The sequence below is a fragment of the Eurytemora carolleeae genome, unplaced genomic scaffold (assembly GCF_000591075.1).
Source record: "Eurytemora carolleeae unplaced genomic scaffold, Eaff_2.0 scaffold1, whole genome shotgun sequence".
In the NCBI taxonomy this organism is placed as follows: Eukaryota; Metazoa; Arthropoda; class Copepoda; order Calanoida; family Temoridae; genus Eurytemora; species Eurytemora carolleeae.
Genome location: NW_019396081.1, coordinates 786,585 through 808,072, shown reverse-complemented (window position 1 = coordinate 808,072; position 21,488 = coordinate 786,585). Strand labels below are relative to the sequence as shown.

At 34.5% G+C, this 21,488-nt stretch overlaps 1 protein-coding gene across 3 annotated transcripts in view; it reads left to right on the top strand.

Moving 5' to 3' along the window:
- Positions 1–21,488, top strand: part of LOC111717154 (uncharacterized) — a 74,997-nt gene that overhangs the window by 2,420 nt on the left and 51,089 nt on the right. Inside the window, exons 7-14 of one of the 3 annotated variants that reach the window (XM_023492674.1) lie at positions 76–7,198; positions 7,673–7,771; positions 8,057–8,119; positions 8,238–8,414; positions 8,714–8,824; positions 9,345–9,530; positions 11,445–14,833; positions 14,879–21,449. In XM_023492674.1, coding sequence (XP_023348442.1) covers positions 76–7,198; positions 7,673–7,771; positions 8,057–8,119; positions 8,238–8,414; positions 8,714–8,824; positions 9,345–9,530; positions 11,445–14,833; positions 14,879–21,449 — 17,719 coding nt within the window. Of the gene's footprint in view, positions 1–75; positions 7,199–7,672; positions 7,772–8,056; positions 8,120–8,237; positions 8,415–8,713; positions 8,825–9,344; positions 9,531–11,444; positions 21,450–21,488 lie in introns of all 3 variants that reach the window. The other 2 variants (XM_023492681.1, XM_023492667.1) reach the window with 2 other exon arrangements.

Genomic DNA, 21,488 nt, shown 5'->3' with positions numbered 1-21,488 from the left:
CATTTTTATTCATCACTTACATTCTAAATTATGAGCAAAGCATTTTTTAATAAATGAATTTTCAATTTGTGTCAGAATTGTGGAGACAAAGAATTCAAAAGTATCTGCTGTAGAACAGTTAGAAGAAAACTCATTTCAGTTTATTGATTCCAACTCCTTCTTCACTGTTGAACAAAATGAAACAGATGAGGTTGAAGCAACAAGTTCTGAAATGCCAAATCTTGAAGTTTGCCATGAGGAAGCACATACACTGGATTTGAAACTAGAACCATGTCTAGAAAATACAATACGTAATGAGCCTATTCCAAAAGATTTTCAAGAGGAAGTAAAAGATAAAATCATACCTAAACCATCAATAAGTCATATTCGTTCATATGCAAATATCTTATCTGAAGGGCTTACCATGGTAAGGAATGTTTTTAAACAAAAAACAAAAGATGAAATCATAATAGAAAAAGAGATTAAGAAGATCAATAAACCAGCAGAGAAAGTTATTGTTTCAAATGTATCAGAATCACTGACCCTAAAACATCCAAATCCAAATACTCAAGATTCCAAAACACTTGATATTCAACTAGGAATACCAGGCCTACTTTTTAAACAGGATTTGGAGAGAAGGAATTCTAAGAAAAAAAGAAAATCGAGAGTGCTGGATGAAAGTCTGGACATAACCAATGAAAATAAGCAAATATCGAAGGAAAATCAGAACATTCCTGAAAATTCAGGCATGTCAAACCTTACTGAAAACATGCCAAAAGTAAATTCCAAGGAGGAAAGGAATCCAAATTCAAAGGAGAATAAATCTAAGGAAGCTCATATTAAACCAATTGCATCAGATACATTTGTAGAAATTCTATCAGAATCTGCTGCAGATATTGATAAATCACAATCATCTAAAAATGCTACATTAAAGCGACGCTTATCAAAGAAAAAGAAAGAAGTAGTCGAGAAAAAGTTCAAAGATGATATTGACCAAGCTCTACATGAAATTATGGTTATGGAAGAAGAATTAAGAGCCAGAGAAAATTCAATTAAAAGTAAAAGATCTTTTAAGAAAGGAAAATACAGAAAATCTATTACTGACAAAAAATCAGAGCTAAGTGGCACATTATCAGATGATGAAAGTGGAACTGATTTGAATAAACTAAATTTAGATGAAAACATTCCAACATATGTTTCATTGCCAATAGTAAAGAAATATTCCCAACGTCAAGATACTTTAATAATTGATGATACAATTAGTAATAACTCTGATGAGATTATTTGCCTTGAAGATGGCCCTCTGTCACCTGCAGATAACTTTTTAGTTGAAATTGTATCACCTCTTGGAATTCAGGAAGATCTAAAAGAAAAAGTATTGGTAGAAGCTTTGGACAAATTTGACATGGAGAAAGATATGTTTACTTCGGTAAAAACAATTCAGGAACATCAATATCTTGGTGATCATGAGGATACATGTAAAAATACAATGTCGACTAAAACTTTGGATGAGGATGCTAAATCTCTAAACCTTCAAACATCAATTGACCAAGAAGCAATCAAAGCTCAAAAGGCATTGCCTGAAAGCATTGATGAAAGTAATCTAAAAAAAGAAAGTATCAAAATAAGCACTGATTGGATGATAGATGATGTAGGAACAATTGAATCATCAGATGAAGAGCCGGAAAATGCTGTATCCAGTGAAGAAAGCAGAAAACTAACTCAGAATAAGTCTCTGCCAGAAATGAGCAGTAATTTAAAAGCCCATGTTCTAGGGAATAAGAGAGAATTAGACACCAAGGACGATCATGTTAAAATGGCGAATGACAATTCTAAAACAGAAACTCTTTATAGAGATATTAGCAATGACTGGATGATTGATGATGTTGGTACTATAGAATCATCAGACGAGGAAGAAAACACAATTCCAACTAGCAAAGACAAAATTCAACAATTAAGATCTGAAGTTGATGTCAACCAAAAACCTGAGAAAGAAGAAAATATTGCAGAAAATGTAGAATCTTCGAAAGGGGAAAAAAATAATACAATAAATAAAGACAATATTGAGCTATATGTTCAAGAGGATAAGGTAGAAGAAAAGATTTGCAAAGATGATCATAAACCTGATATCAGTGATAACTGGATGGATGACGATGTTGGAGTAATAGAATCTTTAGATGAACAAGAAAACATTAATCCAGAGACCAGTCCAGAAGTCAAGGTTGATGAAAAACAGGAGAATAAAAACCTTAGGTCTGAAATTGATGATGATTGGATGGATGATGATGTTGGAATAATAGAATCTTCAGATGAAGAAGAAAATATTATTCCAGAGACCAGTCCAGAGGTTAAGGTTGATGAAAAACAGGAGAATAAAAACGTTAGGCCTGAAATTGGTGATGATTGGATGGATGATGATGTTGGAATAATAGAATCTTCAGATGAAGAAGATATTATTCCGAGCATTAAAGAAGTTAAAATTGACAAAAAACAGGAGAAAGAAAAGCTTAGCCATGAAATTAGCAATGACTGGATGAATGATGATGTTGGTACCATGGAATTGTCAGATGATGATGATGAGGATAGCTCAGCAAAATCTAGAATTAATCAGGATGAAGTCAGGCTAGCTCTACCACAACCAACATATTCCAGCATAGTAGCAAAAGAAGTATCATCAAATTCATTGCAAGATGAACAGAAGAAGCCAGATGCTGTCATTTCAGTTCCAGGTCCTCATGTTACTCTTATAGTAGCTGTAGATGAACATTTAAAAGGCAAGAATAATGTAGATGAAGATGGATATCAGCCAGTTGTTAACAAGAAAGAAAGGCAGCCAAGAAAAGTCAGCGATAGTTTATTTCCATCTTCAGAAGACATGCAAATAAGTGAAGCAATTACACAGAAAGATTCAGGTTTTAAACCAGAACAGTCTGGAAATGAAATTAGTGACAGTTGGATGATTGATGATGTTGGAACTATAGAATCTTCAGATGAGGAAGAAGAAAATATTAAGTCAACAATCAAAGCAATGGATCAGCAATCAAAGACAGAAATAAACAAAGATTTGAAAAATTATAAAAACTATAAAAGTCAGGAAATCTCTGATGATTGGATGGTTGATGATGTTGGGATCATAGAGTCATCAGACGAAGAAGGAAATGATGCTGAATCTAATGTTTCTTTAATTCAGAACAAGTTCAGTAAATCAGATTCAATGAAACAAACAAAATCTTCAATTGAGCAGAATGAAGTTATGTTAGCTCTTCCACAACCAACATATTCTAGCATAGCAGCCATAGAAGTATCATCAAATTCATTGCAAGATGAACAAAAGAAGCCTGATGCTGTCATTTCAGTTCCAGGTCCTCATGTTACTCTCATAGTTGCTGTAGATGAACATTTAAAAGGCAAGAATAATGTAGATGAAGATGGATATCAGCCAGTTGTTAACAAGAAAGAAAGGCAGACAAGAAAAGTCAGCGATAGTTTATTTCCATCTTCAGAAGACATGCAAATAAGTGAAGCAATTTTACAGAAAGATTCAGGTTTTAAATCAGAACAGTCTGGAAAAGAAATTAGTGACAGTTGGATGGTTGATGATGTTGGAACTATAGAATCTTCAGATGAGGAAGAAGAAAATATTAAGCCAACAATCAAAGCAATGGATCAGCAATTAATGACAGAAATAAACAAAGATTTGAAAAATTGTAAAAACTATAAAAGTCAGGAAATCTCTGATGATTGGATGGTTGATGATGTTGGGATCATAGAGTCATCAGACATAGAAGGAGATGATGCTGAATCTAATGTTTCTTTAAATCAGGGTAAGTTGACTTCAATAACAGAAACACAATCTTTGATTGAGCCGAATGAAGTTATGTTAGCTCTCCCACAACCAACATATTCTAGTATAACAGCCAAAGAAGTGTTATCAAATACCTTGCAAGAAGAACAGAAAAAACCAGATGCTGTTATTTCAATTCCAGGTCCTCATGTTACTCTTATAGTAGCTGCAGATGAACATCTAAAAGTTGCAACTTGTGTTGATGAAGAGGGCTATGAGCAAGTTTTTACAAAGAAAAAAAAAATAATGAATAAAATCAGCACTAACAGTTTATCAGAACCTGATGAGAAGAAAAATACAGAAGTTAAAGATGAAACAAAAACATATGAAACTGAACAGCAGAAGCATTATTCTAGAACAGAAATCAGTGAAGACTGGATGATTGATGATGTTGGATGTATAGAATCATCAGATGAAGAGGAAATAATTTTTGAAGAAGGCAAAAATTTGATTTTTGATCAAAATGTACAGAATAAGTCTGAATCAAAAGCCATTCAAAAAATTAGCTTAGAATCAAGTTTTGACTGGATGATTGATGAACCAGTACAAATGAATTCTTCAGATGAAGATGAAAATGGGATAGTTTTATTATCATTGCCCACAGAGCATGAGAAGTATGCAGTCAAGTCTGAAACAAATTTAATCTCTGCAAGCTCTAAATCAACTCTGAGTATTCATCATAGTGAACCAGGTAAAGGCACAGAATCTGAAACCTTTGTTCATCAGGATGCCAAATGTTTAAATGAAAATTGTTACTCTCCAACTTGTAATGGCAAGAAGAAATGCTACAGCTCCCTATGCAAACAATATGAAATCACTCACATTGAAACAGATGGTAGAGGGTCAGCTATGAGTGAAGCTCAAAGATTCTCTTGTGATGATGAACAGTTTGATGAATTTCCATTACAGTTGCATGAACCAAGTGAAAGAGCTGAAAAAACCTCTTGGGCGTTCGTTGTTTCAAACAACAAAAGAGATAACATGCAAACAGGAAGCCCTGAACCTCACAAGCTTATTTTGAAAGAAACCCCCTGCCCTCCTTTGGTTATAGAAATTGTAGAGAAAGAAAAAATGGAAGTCCAAGTAGACAGTGAAGGCTACACATGTGTTAAAACCAAAAACAAATCCAAAAAGAAAATTACGGAAAGAAAAGAATTACCAATCGATTTAATTGACAAACTTGACCAGCCTCTTTGTGCAAGACCGTATAAGGAAGAACCAATGGTTTTTGAAGAAGAATTAACTGAAGAGGAGAGTGGGGTTGAACCAAATACTGACTCAGGAATGATAAATACTGCAGATTTGGAAATTGATTCTTCTAAGACATCAAATGAATGTGTCATAAACACAGATACAAATGAGCTCGTAAAGTTTGATGATCCCTGGCTAGCTGTGAAGGAGGAATATGTAAGACCAGAAATAGATGTTGATGCAAAGACTGGTTATTTAATTGACGTTAAAATTTCAACAAAGGAAACATGTCTTGGAAGAAAGCTGCACGCAAGTGAAGCACAGGAATGGAAAATGGATGTACAATGTGTTCAACATGATTCTTGTCCTGACATTATAGACAGATCAGTTGGTTGTCATGAAACTGAGAAATCAAGTGGATCATCAAGGTTAAATGAAAAATCATTAGCACCTTCATGGATGAGAAAAGCAATTAAAGAAAATGAAAAGCAAAAATCTAAGATTAAAACATCTCCATTTGGTGAAGTAGTGTCCAAGAACAAGTCTGAACTTGCTGGGAAAGAAAAGGAGGAAAGTAGAGTTGAGGAAAAACAAGTTCAACCTGAAGAGGAAGTGTATTGGAGAATAAAGAATAAAGTAAAGAAGAAGCGAAGGAGAACCACTTCTAACACAAGCTGTGGTAGTGACCCAACATTCTCAGACAATAGTAATAGCAATTCTCTGTCTAGGAAAGATCTGAAAGATTCACAAAGACCAGTTTTGTCCAAAATTCCAAGTGAATCAGTTGACAATAAACCAGATGTTTCAAATTATCAAACACTCTTTGATTCAGAAGTTGTTTGCATTCATGAAGTCAGTCTTGAATCCCCTGTTCTAGAAAGAAATGAAAAAGAAACCTTGATTAGCCCTGAACATGCAGTTAGAACAATGGAGCTCAGAACAAGAAAAATATCAACTTGTAAAGAGACCAATGTCAATGAGTTTATAAATGAAATTGTTTCTGACAAGGAAAGCATGGAAATTGCCAATTCAGTTATGGAAATTAAAGATGAAGATTATCCGGCTAATTTAAACTCTGATGTTGTAATTCATATTGACGAGACTGATTCTCATTGTACTGAATCCAAAATGCTTGATGCCGTTGAAATGGATCGAGTATCAACTCCAATTGAACAAAGAATTGCTTTCAATCGCCAAACCTCAAGAGAAATGGAAGAGGCATTTACTGTGCAACGGCCTCTAAGAAAGGCCTCAACCGGAGACAAACTAGCTGACAATCAGCTATTAACAACTCCAGCAACAAACAGCTTTGCTGGCCTTCCAGTAGACAATTCCTGCACAGCTTGGATAAATGATGAAACTATTCCAATGGAGAGTAGCAATGAAGAAGATTTGGAGATTCAGGAAAAAGTTGAAGAAACAGACTCAATTAGCAAAAAAAGATGGGTGGAGATAACTGCCAAAGTTATTGAAAATAATAGAGCTAAATCTCCCAAAAAATCTAGAGTAGAGCTGCCTTCAGCTAAGCCAATAATTGTTTGTAAAAGTGATGAAGAGGAAAAAGATATTCTAATAGATGAGGATGGATTTGAAGTTGTAGAAAGCAAGATAAGTAGAAGAAATAGAGCGATCACTGAGCAGAAAACCGACGAAAAATTAGTTTCTGACACAACTTCTCTTAAAGCTGTATCTGATAAAAATATTGAAGCTTCTGAAACTCGATATAATGAAAATAAAGAAAGAAAACAAGAGTTTTCTGAGCTGTCTTCTGCTAAACCTGAAAACAAACATTTTCTCAACTATTCCAAGGACAGTTTTTGGTTGGACAAATCGTTATATGATGATGCAGAAAATAAGTTTTTTTCTAAGCCAAAGCAAAAGATAGGTACCACTCAAAAACCTTCAAATGACAGGAAAGATGACGATGATGAAGATGATGAAATACACAAGAAGAAAATGAAGAAGAACACAACTAAAAACATACCTCAGAAAGAAAAATCTTCGACAGGAGTTGAAAATCAGGATTTGAGTATGGATACCTACTGTTGGACGGATGAAAGTACATATCTTAGTCCAAAGATATCTTTGCTTGCTCCCTCTACTATTCTCATGGATAGGATATCTGACTTCTCCACCAAACCATTTCTCCAGGTTTCCTTCGACCCAGCTATAATTGAAATAAAGGTCTGCACTCAATATTTTAGGTCCATAGAAATATGAACATAAACATATATTACACATATATCTATATATTTTAAAATATTTTATATTAAAGTACAAATTATTTTACTCAAAAAAATTTTAATTTTAGAATTATAAATATGTACGTACAAAGTATTTCATATATGCTTTACCTATAGTATGTACAATAATAATTACATAACCTACAAACAAACGTTTCAGTATAATTATTTTAGTTTTTATTTCTACAAATAGAAGGTGTTTATTAACTTCCTTTAAACTTTCGACATATTTATAGAAATCTGATTTAAAAATTGTTGATTATGGATTTTATTTCATGAATTTTTTCCATTTAAAACATTTTTTAATTATTTAAAATCGCAAAAAATGCAAATCGAATTTTCAAAATTTCAATCTTTCCATTTCATGTAAAATTATATTTCATTTCATAATTTAACATTAATTTGTTCGTTTCAGGTAAAGCTGGATGATCTCCGTAGTGGAGTTAGATCAGTAGATGAACAACTTCAACTACTCTCTGATGATCAGCTAGAGGGACAAGTTGGAATCATCAAGGTAAACCCCATTCCTCTTCATTGTTCTGAATTCATCTTTAATTTTCTTTTCTATTCCCTTTCTATATCTTTTGGACCAATTACTCCCCCCTCCATAATATTTCCCCGTAGTACTTACTTTTTTATCTGATCCTATCCTGATAATCTAGTCCCCCCTCTTCTCCTTGTTATCTGATCCTATCCTGATATCCTAGTCCCCCCTCTTCTCCTTGTTATCTGATCCTATCCTGATATCCTAGTCCCCCCTCTTCTCCTTGTTATCTAATCCTATATCCTGATAATCTAGTTTACTGTTGGTAAACTGGAGGATCTGACAAGAGACTCAGCTGAGATAGAAACCAGAATTCAGGAACAAATAATAATCTATAATATCATAATTTATCATTAATAATAATGATCATTTTCAAGCAGAGTTTCTATATAAAAAAATATTAAACTTATATTTAAAATTATTATTACCAATGTAGAGCGCTACTACTGAGCATGGTGCAGGAGTATCCGATCTACAAGTTGTAGCTGCTGAGCTGGCCGGCCTAAAGACACAGCTGGTCAGTCTAGGGACCCAGGCAGAGTCTAGGCGAGGTCGTCTTGACAATTATATCCTGGAGAGACGGAGACGTGTGACCGAGATTAAAAAGTATCAGGTACAGTGAAACCATAAAAATGTGAAATAGGAAGACGACATTTGAGCAATCATAATTGTATTTGATGTTATTTTAAGGAAAATAGTTTGGTCATTGGCTTAAAAGTTAAATTATAGATTAAAATGGGTCTGTTTACATTGCACAACTGTGTTTTATATTCATTAGACTATTTAAAAGTCACAAATTGATTGAATCTTACCGTCCTCCTATTCAACAGGTTTATGCGTCCCACTGTAGGAAACCAGAAAACTGCAAATATTGATAAACCATGTAAACTTATTTTACCTTGTTATTTCTAGTCCCTCCTGATAGACCTTGAGGTTTGGCTGAATGAAGTTCAAGCTACCCTGACCTCTGACCTCCGTCTAACCAGCCTTAAGGTTGTTAGAGATCAGATTAGAGGCTGCCAGGTATTTATTTACTAATTCAGGTCAAAACTATAGACTATAGAACCATAAATCTTTGTCTTCAACCCAACCCGACCCATCAATTACTGTTCGAATATTTACTTTTTCAGCTGTAAAAGAACTGATTGCTCTCCTTAAACTTTAATTGTATGATCCCTGTATAATATATACAGTGTATATTTTCAATTTGATGTATTATACCTTTGATATGTGTCAGACTATAAATTAGATCAAGTAGTAAAATTTTACATCATCAGGTTGCAAAGATATAGGGATTATTAATTTGAGGCGAGTAATCAGTTTATTAGGGGAAATTTCCTTTTGGAAAAGGTTTACAGACATTTTCGAGGTGGGATATAATGAACAGCGAAAAGTAGTGGAATTATTTAGTTAAAGTACTTTTGGTCTCATTTAGGATAAAGATAAACTCTACGTATATCTTATTTCAGTTATTTCTCTGTATTTATTTATTAATTACGACCTCTAGTAAAGTATCGAACCCCACCAATACCACTTGTTTCAGGTTCTTGAAGAGGATCTCCGTGTTCGGGTTGACCAGCTTTCCCTACTGTCACGTGATGTATCCCAGCTCTCCTCCAACCCGGACGTATCCGGGTTTGTTGAGGAGATGGTGTCCAGGCTGGGGGGTCTCCAGGACACAATGTCCCGGACCCAGGTCGGACTGGCCGGCAGGCTAGCTCAGCTCCAGGTATAGATGGAGCTCCGGTGGAGGGTTTAGTTTGCTCCTTGTCTAGGGGTAGTTATTCAAAGATGTCTCTTTTAAGTTCTTAATTTAAAATATTTTAATCCAAAAAAATTTGAAGTTTAATTTTTTGAAACTTTTTAAGAGACAGTCTTGCTACGTATAGTTAGTATTTAGTAATAGTTTGCATCATCAATTCGAAAAATTAAGAAATATTAAAAATACATTTATCAACTTAAGATATTTAATGGACCAAGTAAAGAATAATTTTCCGTTCTTAAACACAAATAAGTTTCTAGTCGTCTTTGTTTTATAAATTGTATTGTAATAATTGCATGCTTCTTATATGCTGTAAACTAGATCATTGGGATTATTCTATTCTTTTCACTTTTTACTTATTTCAAGGCGTGTTGGTTGGTACAGTAATAACCATACAACTCTAGAATAGGAAGACGACTTTCAAAGTGTCTTCTATGATAACTACTTAATGACTTTAAATAGTCCTATGAACATAAAACAGAGCGATTGTGCAGTGTAAATTTAGCTGACCAATTTTACTCAATAAGTAAATTAATTAAGTTACTACAGTGAAACCCTTAATAACGAATACATCGAACGAATTCATCAAATGTCGTATTCTTCACTTTCTGATAATGGAATGTTGCAGATATTTAGTTTTTTAATTAAATGATTATATGGAACTCTTTAAAACTGTTCCCGCATATTCATGGCTATTTATTTATTTTTGCAAATACTGAAATTTGCGTAATATACAGAGCGTCCCATATCATATTAGATTATCTCCAATCTTTAACACCAAAATAAACCCTTAATACTCGAAAAACTTAGCATTTTCCGCAAGAAAATTCTTAAATAAGCCTTATGTTATTTTTCAAAATGATTCATTCTAATGAAATTTTCCTAATTAGTCCCGAAAATCGTAATTTAGACCCATTCTCGGTCTAATATGATGTGGGACAGTGAGACACCCTGTAGTATAAAACTCATTGAAAACTTGTCAAGACGACATTTGATAAATTCTTCCCATGTATTCGTTATTAAGGGTTTCACTGTAGTAAAACTATTTGCTTTGTAAGAACATCAAACGCACTTAATCATTGGTTTAATGTCGTTTTCCTATTTCACAGTTTTCTGGTTCTACCTTATGAAAATATTTCAAATATCTCTTTTAAGTCACCAAACAATGCGCCTGTTATTTCTTTACTTGAATTTCAGTAAAGCAGTATTCACTTAATCACTTTTTTCCACCACATTTCTAATCTTTATATTGCGCACTGTACACTGAAGAATGTAGAATGTATAATGGGTCATGTAATGTATGTATGTAAATATAAGAAATGCACGAAAATTTTTATGTTTTTGGATGTCGTCTTTGAAAAAGTTGTCGTCTTCCAAATGGAAAAGTTTAAAATTGATACAACTTTCAGTTGTTTCCAGACACTTTCTGTTGCAACCAATTCTAGAAAATATTCCTAAACAAAGATCTAAACTTTTAACCCAAAGCTTTACAGCAGTTTTCGAATTATCTTTGTTTAAAGTATCTTTCTTCTTTTCTTTTTTTTCTTTTTTAATGCCGATATGAGCAATTTTTCAATCTTAAAATTTGTAATCTAGTCGATAAAACTTTTTTATTATAAAGCGAAATTTGCTCATAGAAAGCATATATATTTCACGTTAACGCATTTTTTTCGTAAAAAAAGTCTTACTGAAGAAATGTTTAACACCGGATATGCCATGACTTTAATGTAAAATAATATTCTTATGGTGAAATGTATACAATTTTTAACATGTTAAGTATGAAATATAATTATATTGTATATATTTTACTGCTGTGGTGTAAAATGTTATTTTCAACCTAAAATAAAGATATTTCTGAGACTAGTTTTGAATTAATTTCAGGCTGCGCTGCGGGAAATGGTGATAGGGTATCCAGAGGGGTTCGATATAGAGAAGGAGATCTCAGATGTTATTGAGGAATCTGAATCTAAGAGAAGAATGGAACAGATCAGATCTACAACAATTCTACCCTTAAAATCTGTACAGAGTTCAGAGAATCTGGAAAATTTGCCTGATCTTGAAAATGTAACTAGCATTGTCTCTGAAAGTTATTCTACCGGTGTTGTTCATGAACCAGAGGAAGTCTTGGATCATGAGGACTGGGAGTTACTGGATCAACCTATTCTTGATGTTAAGCTGGATGTTCTTAGTACTTCAGAAATTAGAATGAATTTACCCTCGATGGATGAATACCCTGACAGTATTCAGGAATCCAAATCCACAATTCAATCAGTTACAACAGACACAGAGTCTTTTATACCTTTCCAAGGGAACGTAAGAGTAAAAATAATACGTGGTAAGGAACTCCAGAAAATGGATACTTTTAGAAAATCTGACCCATACGTCGTATTTTCCTATCAGGGTAAAGATATCAAAACTGATATTCAGAAAAATACTCTTACACCAAACTGGAACAAAGAATATGATCTTGTAATAACTAAAGATAATCAGCTGATAAGTTTCAAGGTGTATGACTGGGAGAGAGTAGGGAAGGATGAAAGTATGGGGGAAGTTTGTTTGAACATAACAGATTTTATAAATCAAACTAGGCAGGGACCAAAATGGTTTAAATTAGAAAACTGTAAATCTGGATTTATTCTCCTCCAGATGGAGAGTTCAGAGACGCAATCACTTGCTGACACAATTATTCAACATGATATACAAAAGGAGTCACTTCAGAGTCAAAGTGAGAAGTTGCTTCAAATTTCCAAAACTGATGAGAAGGTTGAAAACACAACAAAGAAGTTAGTGGTTGAAAGGGTTGTAAGCAGAACTACTAAGAGAACTATTAGAAAAGTTAAAATTATTGATGGGGTTGAGCATGTTACAGAGGAGACTATTGATGACTCTAATAGAGATAATGTGAGACCTGAAGATGAGTGGGTTCAAATTCCTATTATTCGGATGGATAAAATTGATGAACTTGATTCTCCAGGTGTGGTTATCACTGAGCTGTCTGATGAGGAAGAGCCCTTGGATTTGACATTAAAGCCGGAGATGGAAACATGTTTAGTCCATACACCAACTGAAGTTTCAGATGAATCATTTGATGCCAAAGCGATAGAAATTGAAGAGTTTATTAATGCACAACAGAGTTATATCCCCTCAGAACAAGAATTATCTGTGGACATCTCAGTGTCAGCATTTAAAACCTCTTCTGCCTCTACAGTAGAAATTCCTATTGTAAGAGTTAATACTGAAACTTCCCCAGATTTTGTTAAAACTTCAGATGTGCTAAATTCGATCAGCGAGGTTGATCATAGTTCTTCTAGAATTTTAGAAGTTGTTCCAGAACATAAAGAAGATGAGGCTAAAAAGAATTGGTTTGTAAATATACCAATCATTAGAGTTGATAAAAAGTCATCAGAAGCAATATTAAATATAGATGCTTTATCTTCAACTGCAACTCCTGAAGTAGAACTACAAACTACAACTCCTAAAGTAGAACTATCAACTACAATTGCTGGAGTAGAACTTTCAATTTCATCTAGTGAGGTAGAACTATCAACTGAAGTACCGACTGAAGTAGAACCATCAACTGAACTACCTACTGAAGTAGAACTATCAAATACAACTGCTGAAGTAGAACTGTCAACTGAACTACCTACTGAAGTAGACCTATCAACTACAACTGCTGAAGTAGAACTATCAACTACAACTACTGAAGTAAAACTATCAACTAAAACTGCTGAAGTAGAACTATCAACCACAACTAATGGAATAGAACTAGTAACTGCAACTACTGAAGTACAAATATCAACAGCACCTACTGAAGTACAACTATCAACTGCAACTACTGAAGTAAAACTATCAAATACAACAAATACAACTGCTGAAGTAGAACTATCAACCGCAACTACTGAAGTAGTACTATCAACGACAACTGCTGAAATAGAACCATTAACTGCAACATTCAAAGAAGAAAAATCTACTGGAGAAGAACTATCAATTACAACTAATGAGGTAGAACTGTCAACTACAACTCCTGAACTAGGACTATCAACTGAAACTACTGGAGTTGAGCTATCAACTGTAACGGCTGAAAAACAACTATCAACTACAACTTCTGAAGTAGAACTATCAACCTCAACTTATGGAGTAGAACTATCAACTGCAAATACTGAAGTAGAACTGTCCTCTACAACTTCTAAAGTACAACTATCAAATACTGAAGTAGACCTATCAATTGCAACTTCTCAAGTAGAACTATCAGCTGTAACTGCTGAAGTACAGCTATCAAATACAACTTCTAAAGTAGATTTATCAACTGCAACTGCTGAAGTAGAATTATCAACTGCAACTTCTGAAGTAGAACGACCAACTGCAACTGCTCAAGTAGAACTATCAACTGCAACTACTGAAGTAGAATTATCAACTGCAACTACAAAAGTAGAAATATCAACTGCACCTACCAAAGTAAAATTATCAACTGCAACTACTGAAGTAGAACTATCAACTGCAACTACAAAAGTAGAAATATCAACTGCACCTACCAAAGTAAAATTATCAACTGCAACTGCTGAAGTAGAACTATCAACTGCAACGACTGAAGTAGACTTATTAACTGCAGCTTTGAAAGTAGAACCATCAACTGCAACTACTGATGTAGAACTATCAACTTTAACTGTTGAGGAAAAACTATCAACTACAACTACTGGATCAGATATATCAATTGTAACTACTGAAGTAGAACTATCAAATACAACTACTGAAGTAGAACCATCAACTGCAACTACTAAAGTAGAACATTCAACAGTAAATACTGCAATTGAACTATTAACTGCACCTATTGGAGTAAAATTATTAACTGCAAATCCTGGAGCAGATTTTTCAACTAAAGCTACTGAAGCAGAAGTATCAAATGCAACTACTGAAGTAGAACTACCAACTGCAACTACTGAAGTAGAACTATCAACTTCAACTGTTGAAGAAAAACTATTAACTACGACTACTGAAGTAGAACTATCAACTGCAACTACTGAAGGAGAACTATCAACCTCAACTGTCGAAGAAAAATTATCAACTAAAACTTCTGGAATGGAATTAACAACTGGAACTGCTAAAGTAGAAATAACAGCTGCAACTGCTAAAGTAGAACTATCAACTAAAACTACTGAAGAAGGATTACTAACTACAGCCAATAATGAAATGCTATTGGCATCTAAAATAGAATTTAAAACATCGACAACTGGATTAGAAATATCTAATATTTCTATACCAGAATCTACAACATCCCCTGTATCACTCAGTGTTTCATCTGTACCAGAAACTACAACATCCCCTGTATCACACAGTGTTTCATCTGTACCAGAAACTACAACATCTCCTGTATCACACATTGTTGCGTCTGTACCAGAAACTACAACATCCCCTGTATCACACAGTGTTACATCTGTACCAGAATCTACAACATCCCCTGTATCACACAGTGTTACATCTGTACCAGAAATTACAACATCCCCTGTATCACACAGTGTTGCGTCTGTACCAGAAACTACAACATCCCCTGTATCACACAGTGTTACATCTGTACCAGAAACTACAACATCCCCTGTATCACACAGTGTTACATCTGTACCAGAAACTACAACATCTCCTGTATCACACAGTGTTGGGTCTGTACCAGAAACTACAACATCCCCTGTATCACACAGAGTTACATCTGTGCCAGAAACTACAACAACCCCTGTATCACACAGTGTTGCATCTGTACCAGAAACTACAACATCCCCTGTATCACACAGTGTTACATCTGTACCAGAAACTACAACATCCCCTGTATCACACAGTGTTACATCAGTACCAGAAACTACAACATCCCCTGTATCACATAGTGTTACATCTGTGCCAGAAACTACAACATCTCCTGTATCACACAGTGTTTCATTTGTACCAGAAACTACAACATCCCCTGTATCACACAGTGTTACATCTGTACCAGAAATTACAACATCCCCTGTATCACACAGTGTTATTTATATACCAGAAACTACAACATCTCCTGTATCACACAGTGTTACGTCTGTACCAGAAATTACAACATCTCCTGTATCACATTGTGTTATTTCTGTACCGGAAACTACAACATCCCCTGTATCACACAGTGTTACATCTGTACCAGAAACTACAACATCCCCTGTATCACAGAATGTTAAATCTGTACCAGAAACTCCAACATCCCCTGTTTCACAAAGTGTTACATCTGTACCAGAAACTACTACATCCCATGCATCACAAAGTGTTAGGCCTCTACCAGAAACTACAACATCTCCTGTATCACACACTGTTACATCTGTACCAGATATTACAACATCTCCTGTATCACATTGTGTTATTTCTGTACCGGAAACTACAACATCCCCTGTATCTCACAGTGTTACATCTGTACCAGAAACTACTACATCCCATGCATTACAAAGTGTTAGGTCTCTACCAGAAACTACAACATCCCCTGTATCACACAGTGTTACATCTATACCAGAAAGCACAGCATCCACAGTATCACACATTGTTTTGTCTGTACCAGAAACTACACATGTATCTGACAGTATTATGTCTGTACTAGAAACCAAAACATCTTCTGAGCATCAAAGTAATGCAACTGAATCAGAAAAAGCAGCATCCTTTGAATCACAGATGATTACAACTGTGCCAGAAAATACAACATCCCTTATACCACACAGTGGGATATCTGTAACTGAAATGAAAACTTCATATGTAGCTCATAGTGTGTCATTGGTACCAGAAACGGTGATGTTCTCTGATTCTGATGATGTATTATCAATACCAGAAACTGAGTTGATGTCTGTACCTGTAACTTCTACATCTGTTGTATCACTCAGCTTGGTATCAGTTACAGAAACCACAACAACATCTGTATCACATGGCTTAGTTTCATTACTAGAACTCTCATCTTCTGATTCTATGATTCAGACGTCAGGGGTATCAATACCCAAAACTTTAGATAAAGTGGTATCAGTAATATCTACTTCAACAGGGCATGTATCAGAATTAAATAGTTTTCCTTCTAGACAAGACAGAGAAAGCGCCCCAGTCTCACCTGACCTTGTCGAATACAGAGTTCAAGACACTTCAGATGTTTTGGAACCTTTTAAACACAAAAGTCAAGAAGTTGTTTTTTTAACAATTCATGGGGCCAAAAATCTACCAAAGTCAGATATTCTAGGCAAGGGGGATCCATATGTTATCATATCTCATGGGCATACTCAGTTCAGGTCAACAACAAAAAAGAACACTGCAAATCCAGAATGGAATTTCGAAGTCAATATGGCTGTTACAGATGATCCAGTCATCAAAATCACAGTTTATGATGAAGATAAACTCACCCAAGATGATATTATAGGAGAGTTTGCTCTGGAGATTGAACATATTCTAAATAGCGAAAGTGCTGTAAATGCATGTGAAAAATTCAAGAATGGAGGGGAAGTCTACTATTCCATTTCTTTCCAACATGAGCACAGTGGACATAAAGATATTGGAGACAATGGAGATTCAAGCTTGATTAATATTCCATCAACTTATCATCTTCCTACTGGTGAAAATATAACAGTTTCCCATAGTATTCAGCTCCCCAGCAATTTCATTCTCGAATCTGTAACGACCACGCAGTCTGTTACTAAGCAAGAATTTTTCTCTCATTATCAAACAGATTCTCTTGGTGCTGAGATAATTACCATGGAGGAGGAGAAGGATAATCAAGCAAATCTTGTCAGGGAAATTTTCCTTCCTAATATAAGCCAGGTGACACTCCCTGAGCTATATGAAAACTCTGTTAAATATCCTCATGCAGTTATTAATGATGCAGAAACAAAACATGAACAAACAAAAGCAGCAGCAGAAAAATTAGGAGTTTTAAATGATACACCCATCTCTGAAAACCCAGAACCCCAAGGTTATGCCAGTTTAGATAAAAAATCAGAGAAATTTAATAGCACTTCCAAGCTTGAAGATGCTAATGAAGATAAATTGAAGATACCATCACTAGAAAGTGAACATGTTGAACTATTTGGAGAAATTTCAATGAAAGAGAAAATTTTGTCTGAAAAAAATGAAACAGTTGTACCAAGTCAACAAGAAATGGTGGAATCAGACAAAATTGATGAAAAACAACTTTCCATTAGTGATCAAAATGAAACCTTAATGCAGCTATTGGATGAAAGAGCCAACCTATCACAGTTTCTACCAACAAGTTTATTGGCCAATCTGCCGGAGGAAATGGCTGAAGCATTAAGGACTGAAGTATCAAGCCAGAGAATTAAAATGTTGAGTGACTTATGTGATGACAGCAAGGAAGAGATCCCTGCCATTTCTAACATTCCTGATGAAGAAAGGAACATTGTAAAGGAAATAAATGAATTAGTGGATACACTGGATGAAGATGCAGCTAAGCATGTTTATGAAGAAATTCAAATGATTCTTAAAGAAATTGATGATTTCACACAAAATGAAAAACTTGAAAATCTTAAAGAGTCATTAATTCAAATGCAAATGGAACAAACAAGGCTTTTACCATCTCTGCCCAAAGAACTTATATCTTCATTACCTAGTGATTTAGTAAAAGTCATTGAGACAGGGTTGAAAGATTCACTTTTGAATTTATCTCACCAACAAGAAACCATAGTCAGGATAGAAGATGACAAAGAAACTTCTCAACTAGAAAATGAGGAATTGAAGAATTCTTCTGAATCAAAAATGAATTCAGGAGAGGATCTAATGGAAGAGTTGATTGATCTTCAGCTTGAGCAGAAAGATCTAATTCATAACTTACCAAAAGACCTTTTAGAAAATCTTCCAGAAGAGTTTAAGAAGGAACTAATAATGGGAATCGAAAAAAGTGTTCAACAGATTGTAGATGTTGCAGAAACATCGGAAATAAATCTAAAGCCTATGGATGTAAATCAACAGAAAGAGTTAACTGAGGAGAAAAGTTATCTTTCTGAAGGGCTTCTTACATCAGAGATTAATGAGAACAATCATGACAAATCACAGAACACAGATCAAATAAAGGAGAAAAATAAAACCAATGAGAATTTTGATCAAGAGGAAGAAGAAGATGATGAAAGTGATGATGTGACACTTCCACCAACTCCAGCAGTAATGACTCCATGGTCTGTTGTAGCCGGATTACCTCTGAGACCTGGTGCTCCAAGTCCTGATGAATCTGATGGATACTTGGAAAGCCCATTTTCTCAACTAAAAACTCAAATTTCAATTTCTGATTCTGATTCTCAGTGCAGAAGAACTCTGTTTGAGAATCCACTGAAAAATCTTAATGTCCCAGTTTCAGCTGAGTTCAGGTCAGTTAGTCCAGAGGTTTTGAATGTGGCTAGATTGGCTGTGGATGAAGTAATAGAGAATGCAAAGTTCAAGGTATTAAATCTCAACACTGAAGTTTGCAATGATGAAATTAAAATTTTAAATGATATACCTTCACTTCAAATAAAGACAGAAACTACAATAGAAGAATGTTTTGAGGTTCTTGGAGATGTTGAATTTGGTGAATCAAATAAATCATTGAGCAAATTGAAAATTGAAGACACAGTGGAACCCAATATAGAACTTGGCCATGATCAGATAAAAGCAAAGCCCAAGGAAATAGATGCAAATGAAGAATATTTCGAGAGAGAAACCAATAAAGATCAAGAGCTGCCTTGTGATGTGGAGGAAGTTGAGTTTTATCAAGAGGAAAATAGCCCAGAGTCTTTGATAAGACTAGCTTTGATTGCAGATATAATCAAACAAAGAGTAAGTCACATTCCCAAATCAAGCTTTGATCATACATACACTAGAACAGAGTCTAAGACCTTCGAATCAATTGAAGAAATTAAATCCAGTATTTTTGAAGACCTAGACAATACAAGATCTAACATAAAGAAAAGGAAAGTAATAATTGTTCAGAAAAAGATAGTTACAATTGTTGAAACAGTTTCAAAATGGTTAGACAATGTTGAGTATAAGATTCTCAAAGTAAGAAAGATTAGCTCCATCCAGAAGAAGAAACAAGAACTGAAGAACATCAAAAATGAAATAGAAGTCATTGAAGAAACAGTAGATGAGTTGATTGAAGTAACAGAGTTAGCTGTAGAGATATTCAACGAAGAGTCTCAAGTTACAGTTTCCTCTTGTTTGAATTTACTAAAAGAACAGTTCAAAATTGTCAAGCTGTCTCACCAGGATAGTGAGAATGAACTTGAAGAATCGGAAGAAAAATGGGATGAATTTTTGGATGGTTTGCAAATGGTTGAAAGTCTTGTAAAGGATTTACGAAACAATGTAGGATCTTTAAAAGAAAAAGATGAAGTATCTGAAGAATCTGCTGAAGCCCTGTCTGAACTAGAAACATGTAGTAAAGGACATAGGAACAAGTTGGCTTATCTTATTCTCACAGCAAAAGGACTTACAGATACATTACCAGAAAACAAGGTTCCAGAGAATTTGTTCACATTGCTTAATGAATCCAAATGTTTGGAGTCTGAGATCCAAAAGGATAGAGAAAAAATCATCACACTTATCCTTAGCAGACAAGATTATGAAGATACTTTGAGAGAGTTTCAAGATATTTTCATGATTGCTGAATCATTTTTCTCACATGATATTACTGTTCTTGATATCAAGCATTTGAACGATGAACTTGGGAGACGAAAGAAATTTTTCTTAAACTTGAGTCACTGCCTCCAGATTCTCAATTCCAACCAGGAAATGCTGAGCAAAGAGTTAATTGAATTCTACGAAGAAAGTCATCAATCAATTAACAACAGAGGTCTAAACATACTAAAGCAGGGAACAGAGCATGTTTTCAACATAGATATGGTGATTTCGAAATGGTCAAGTGTTAATGAAAAATGGAATGACATGAATAATCTTGTAGCAAAGATTGAAGTAGACATGAGTTCACTGGTTTCTATAACAGCAGATGAAGTGTTTGAAAAGCTTGTCATTTTGAAAAGAAATATGGTCAGCTTAGAGGAGATTAATAGTGAGCTTATAAATCTGAAATCTGATGTAGAGGGTATTAAGAAGACTGTAAACTCCCCTGATCTTGCATATTTACCTGAACCTTTGAACGGCAAGGTTTCACAGTTAATTTTCATTCATAAAGAAAAACTGCATCAGTTGAGAGAGTTCTTGAACCGTTGGCAAAGATACGAAAACATTTTGTCTACAATTCAAACATGGCTTGCCATGGTCGAAAACCAAAAGATGAACACCCAATCTCAGAAAAATTTGCTTCTGTCTGAGTTGAGAACATACAAAGATTTAGAAAAAGAAGCCAACTCAATATTTTTTCAAGCGTTAAGCATACTTCCTATGTCCGATGAAGACCTACAGTGCCAACTGCATGCACAGCTTGGAGAACGAATTAATGCGTTTGAAAAAAATCTTTTGATCATAGAGGAATCTGTTGAAGCCCCAAAAGAGCTCCTTGAAGTATTAGATGTCATGAAAACAATAAATGAGTTTGCATCAGGTTCCCTTCCTATTATACAATCAGAAGAAGAGATCATTACCTTGATAAATAAGCTAAATTTCATGCTAAAAACTACAGAAGAATTAAAGGTAATCTTGGGTCATTTGACAGAGAATGATTCCGATCTAGGAAATCTGGAAGTAATTGGAAATATGTCAAAAGATCTTAAAAGTGCTCAAGAAAAGATTCAAAGAGATATTTCTAAAACAAGATGTGAACTTCATGTGGCTGTGGAGCTACGCGAGATGTTGGCATCTCTAGATTTAGATGTTAAAGATCTAAGAGACACTGTTGAATCTGGTTTTGAGAAGGTTTGCCAAGAATATTCAATGCTCAAGAGAACTAAAAATCTCACAAAGGTAATAAAAAATTACTAAATTTTAAGATTGATGATTATT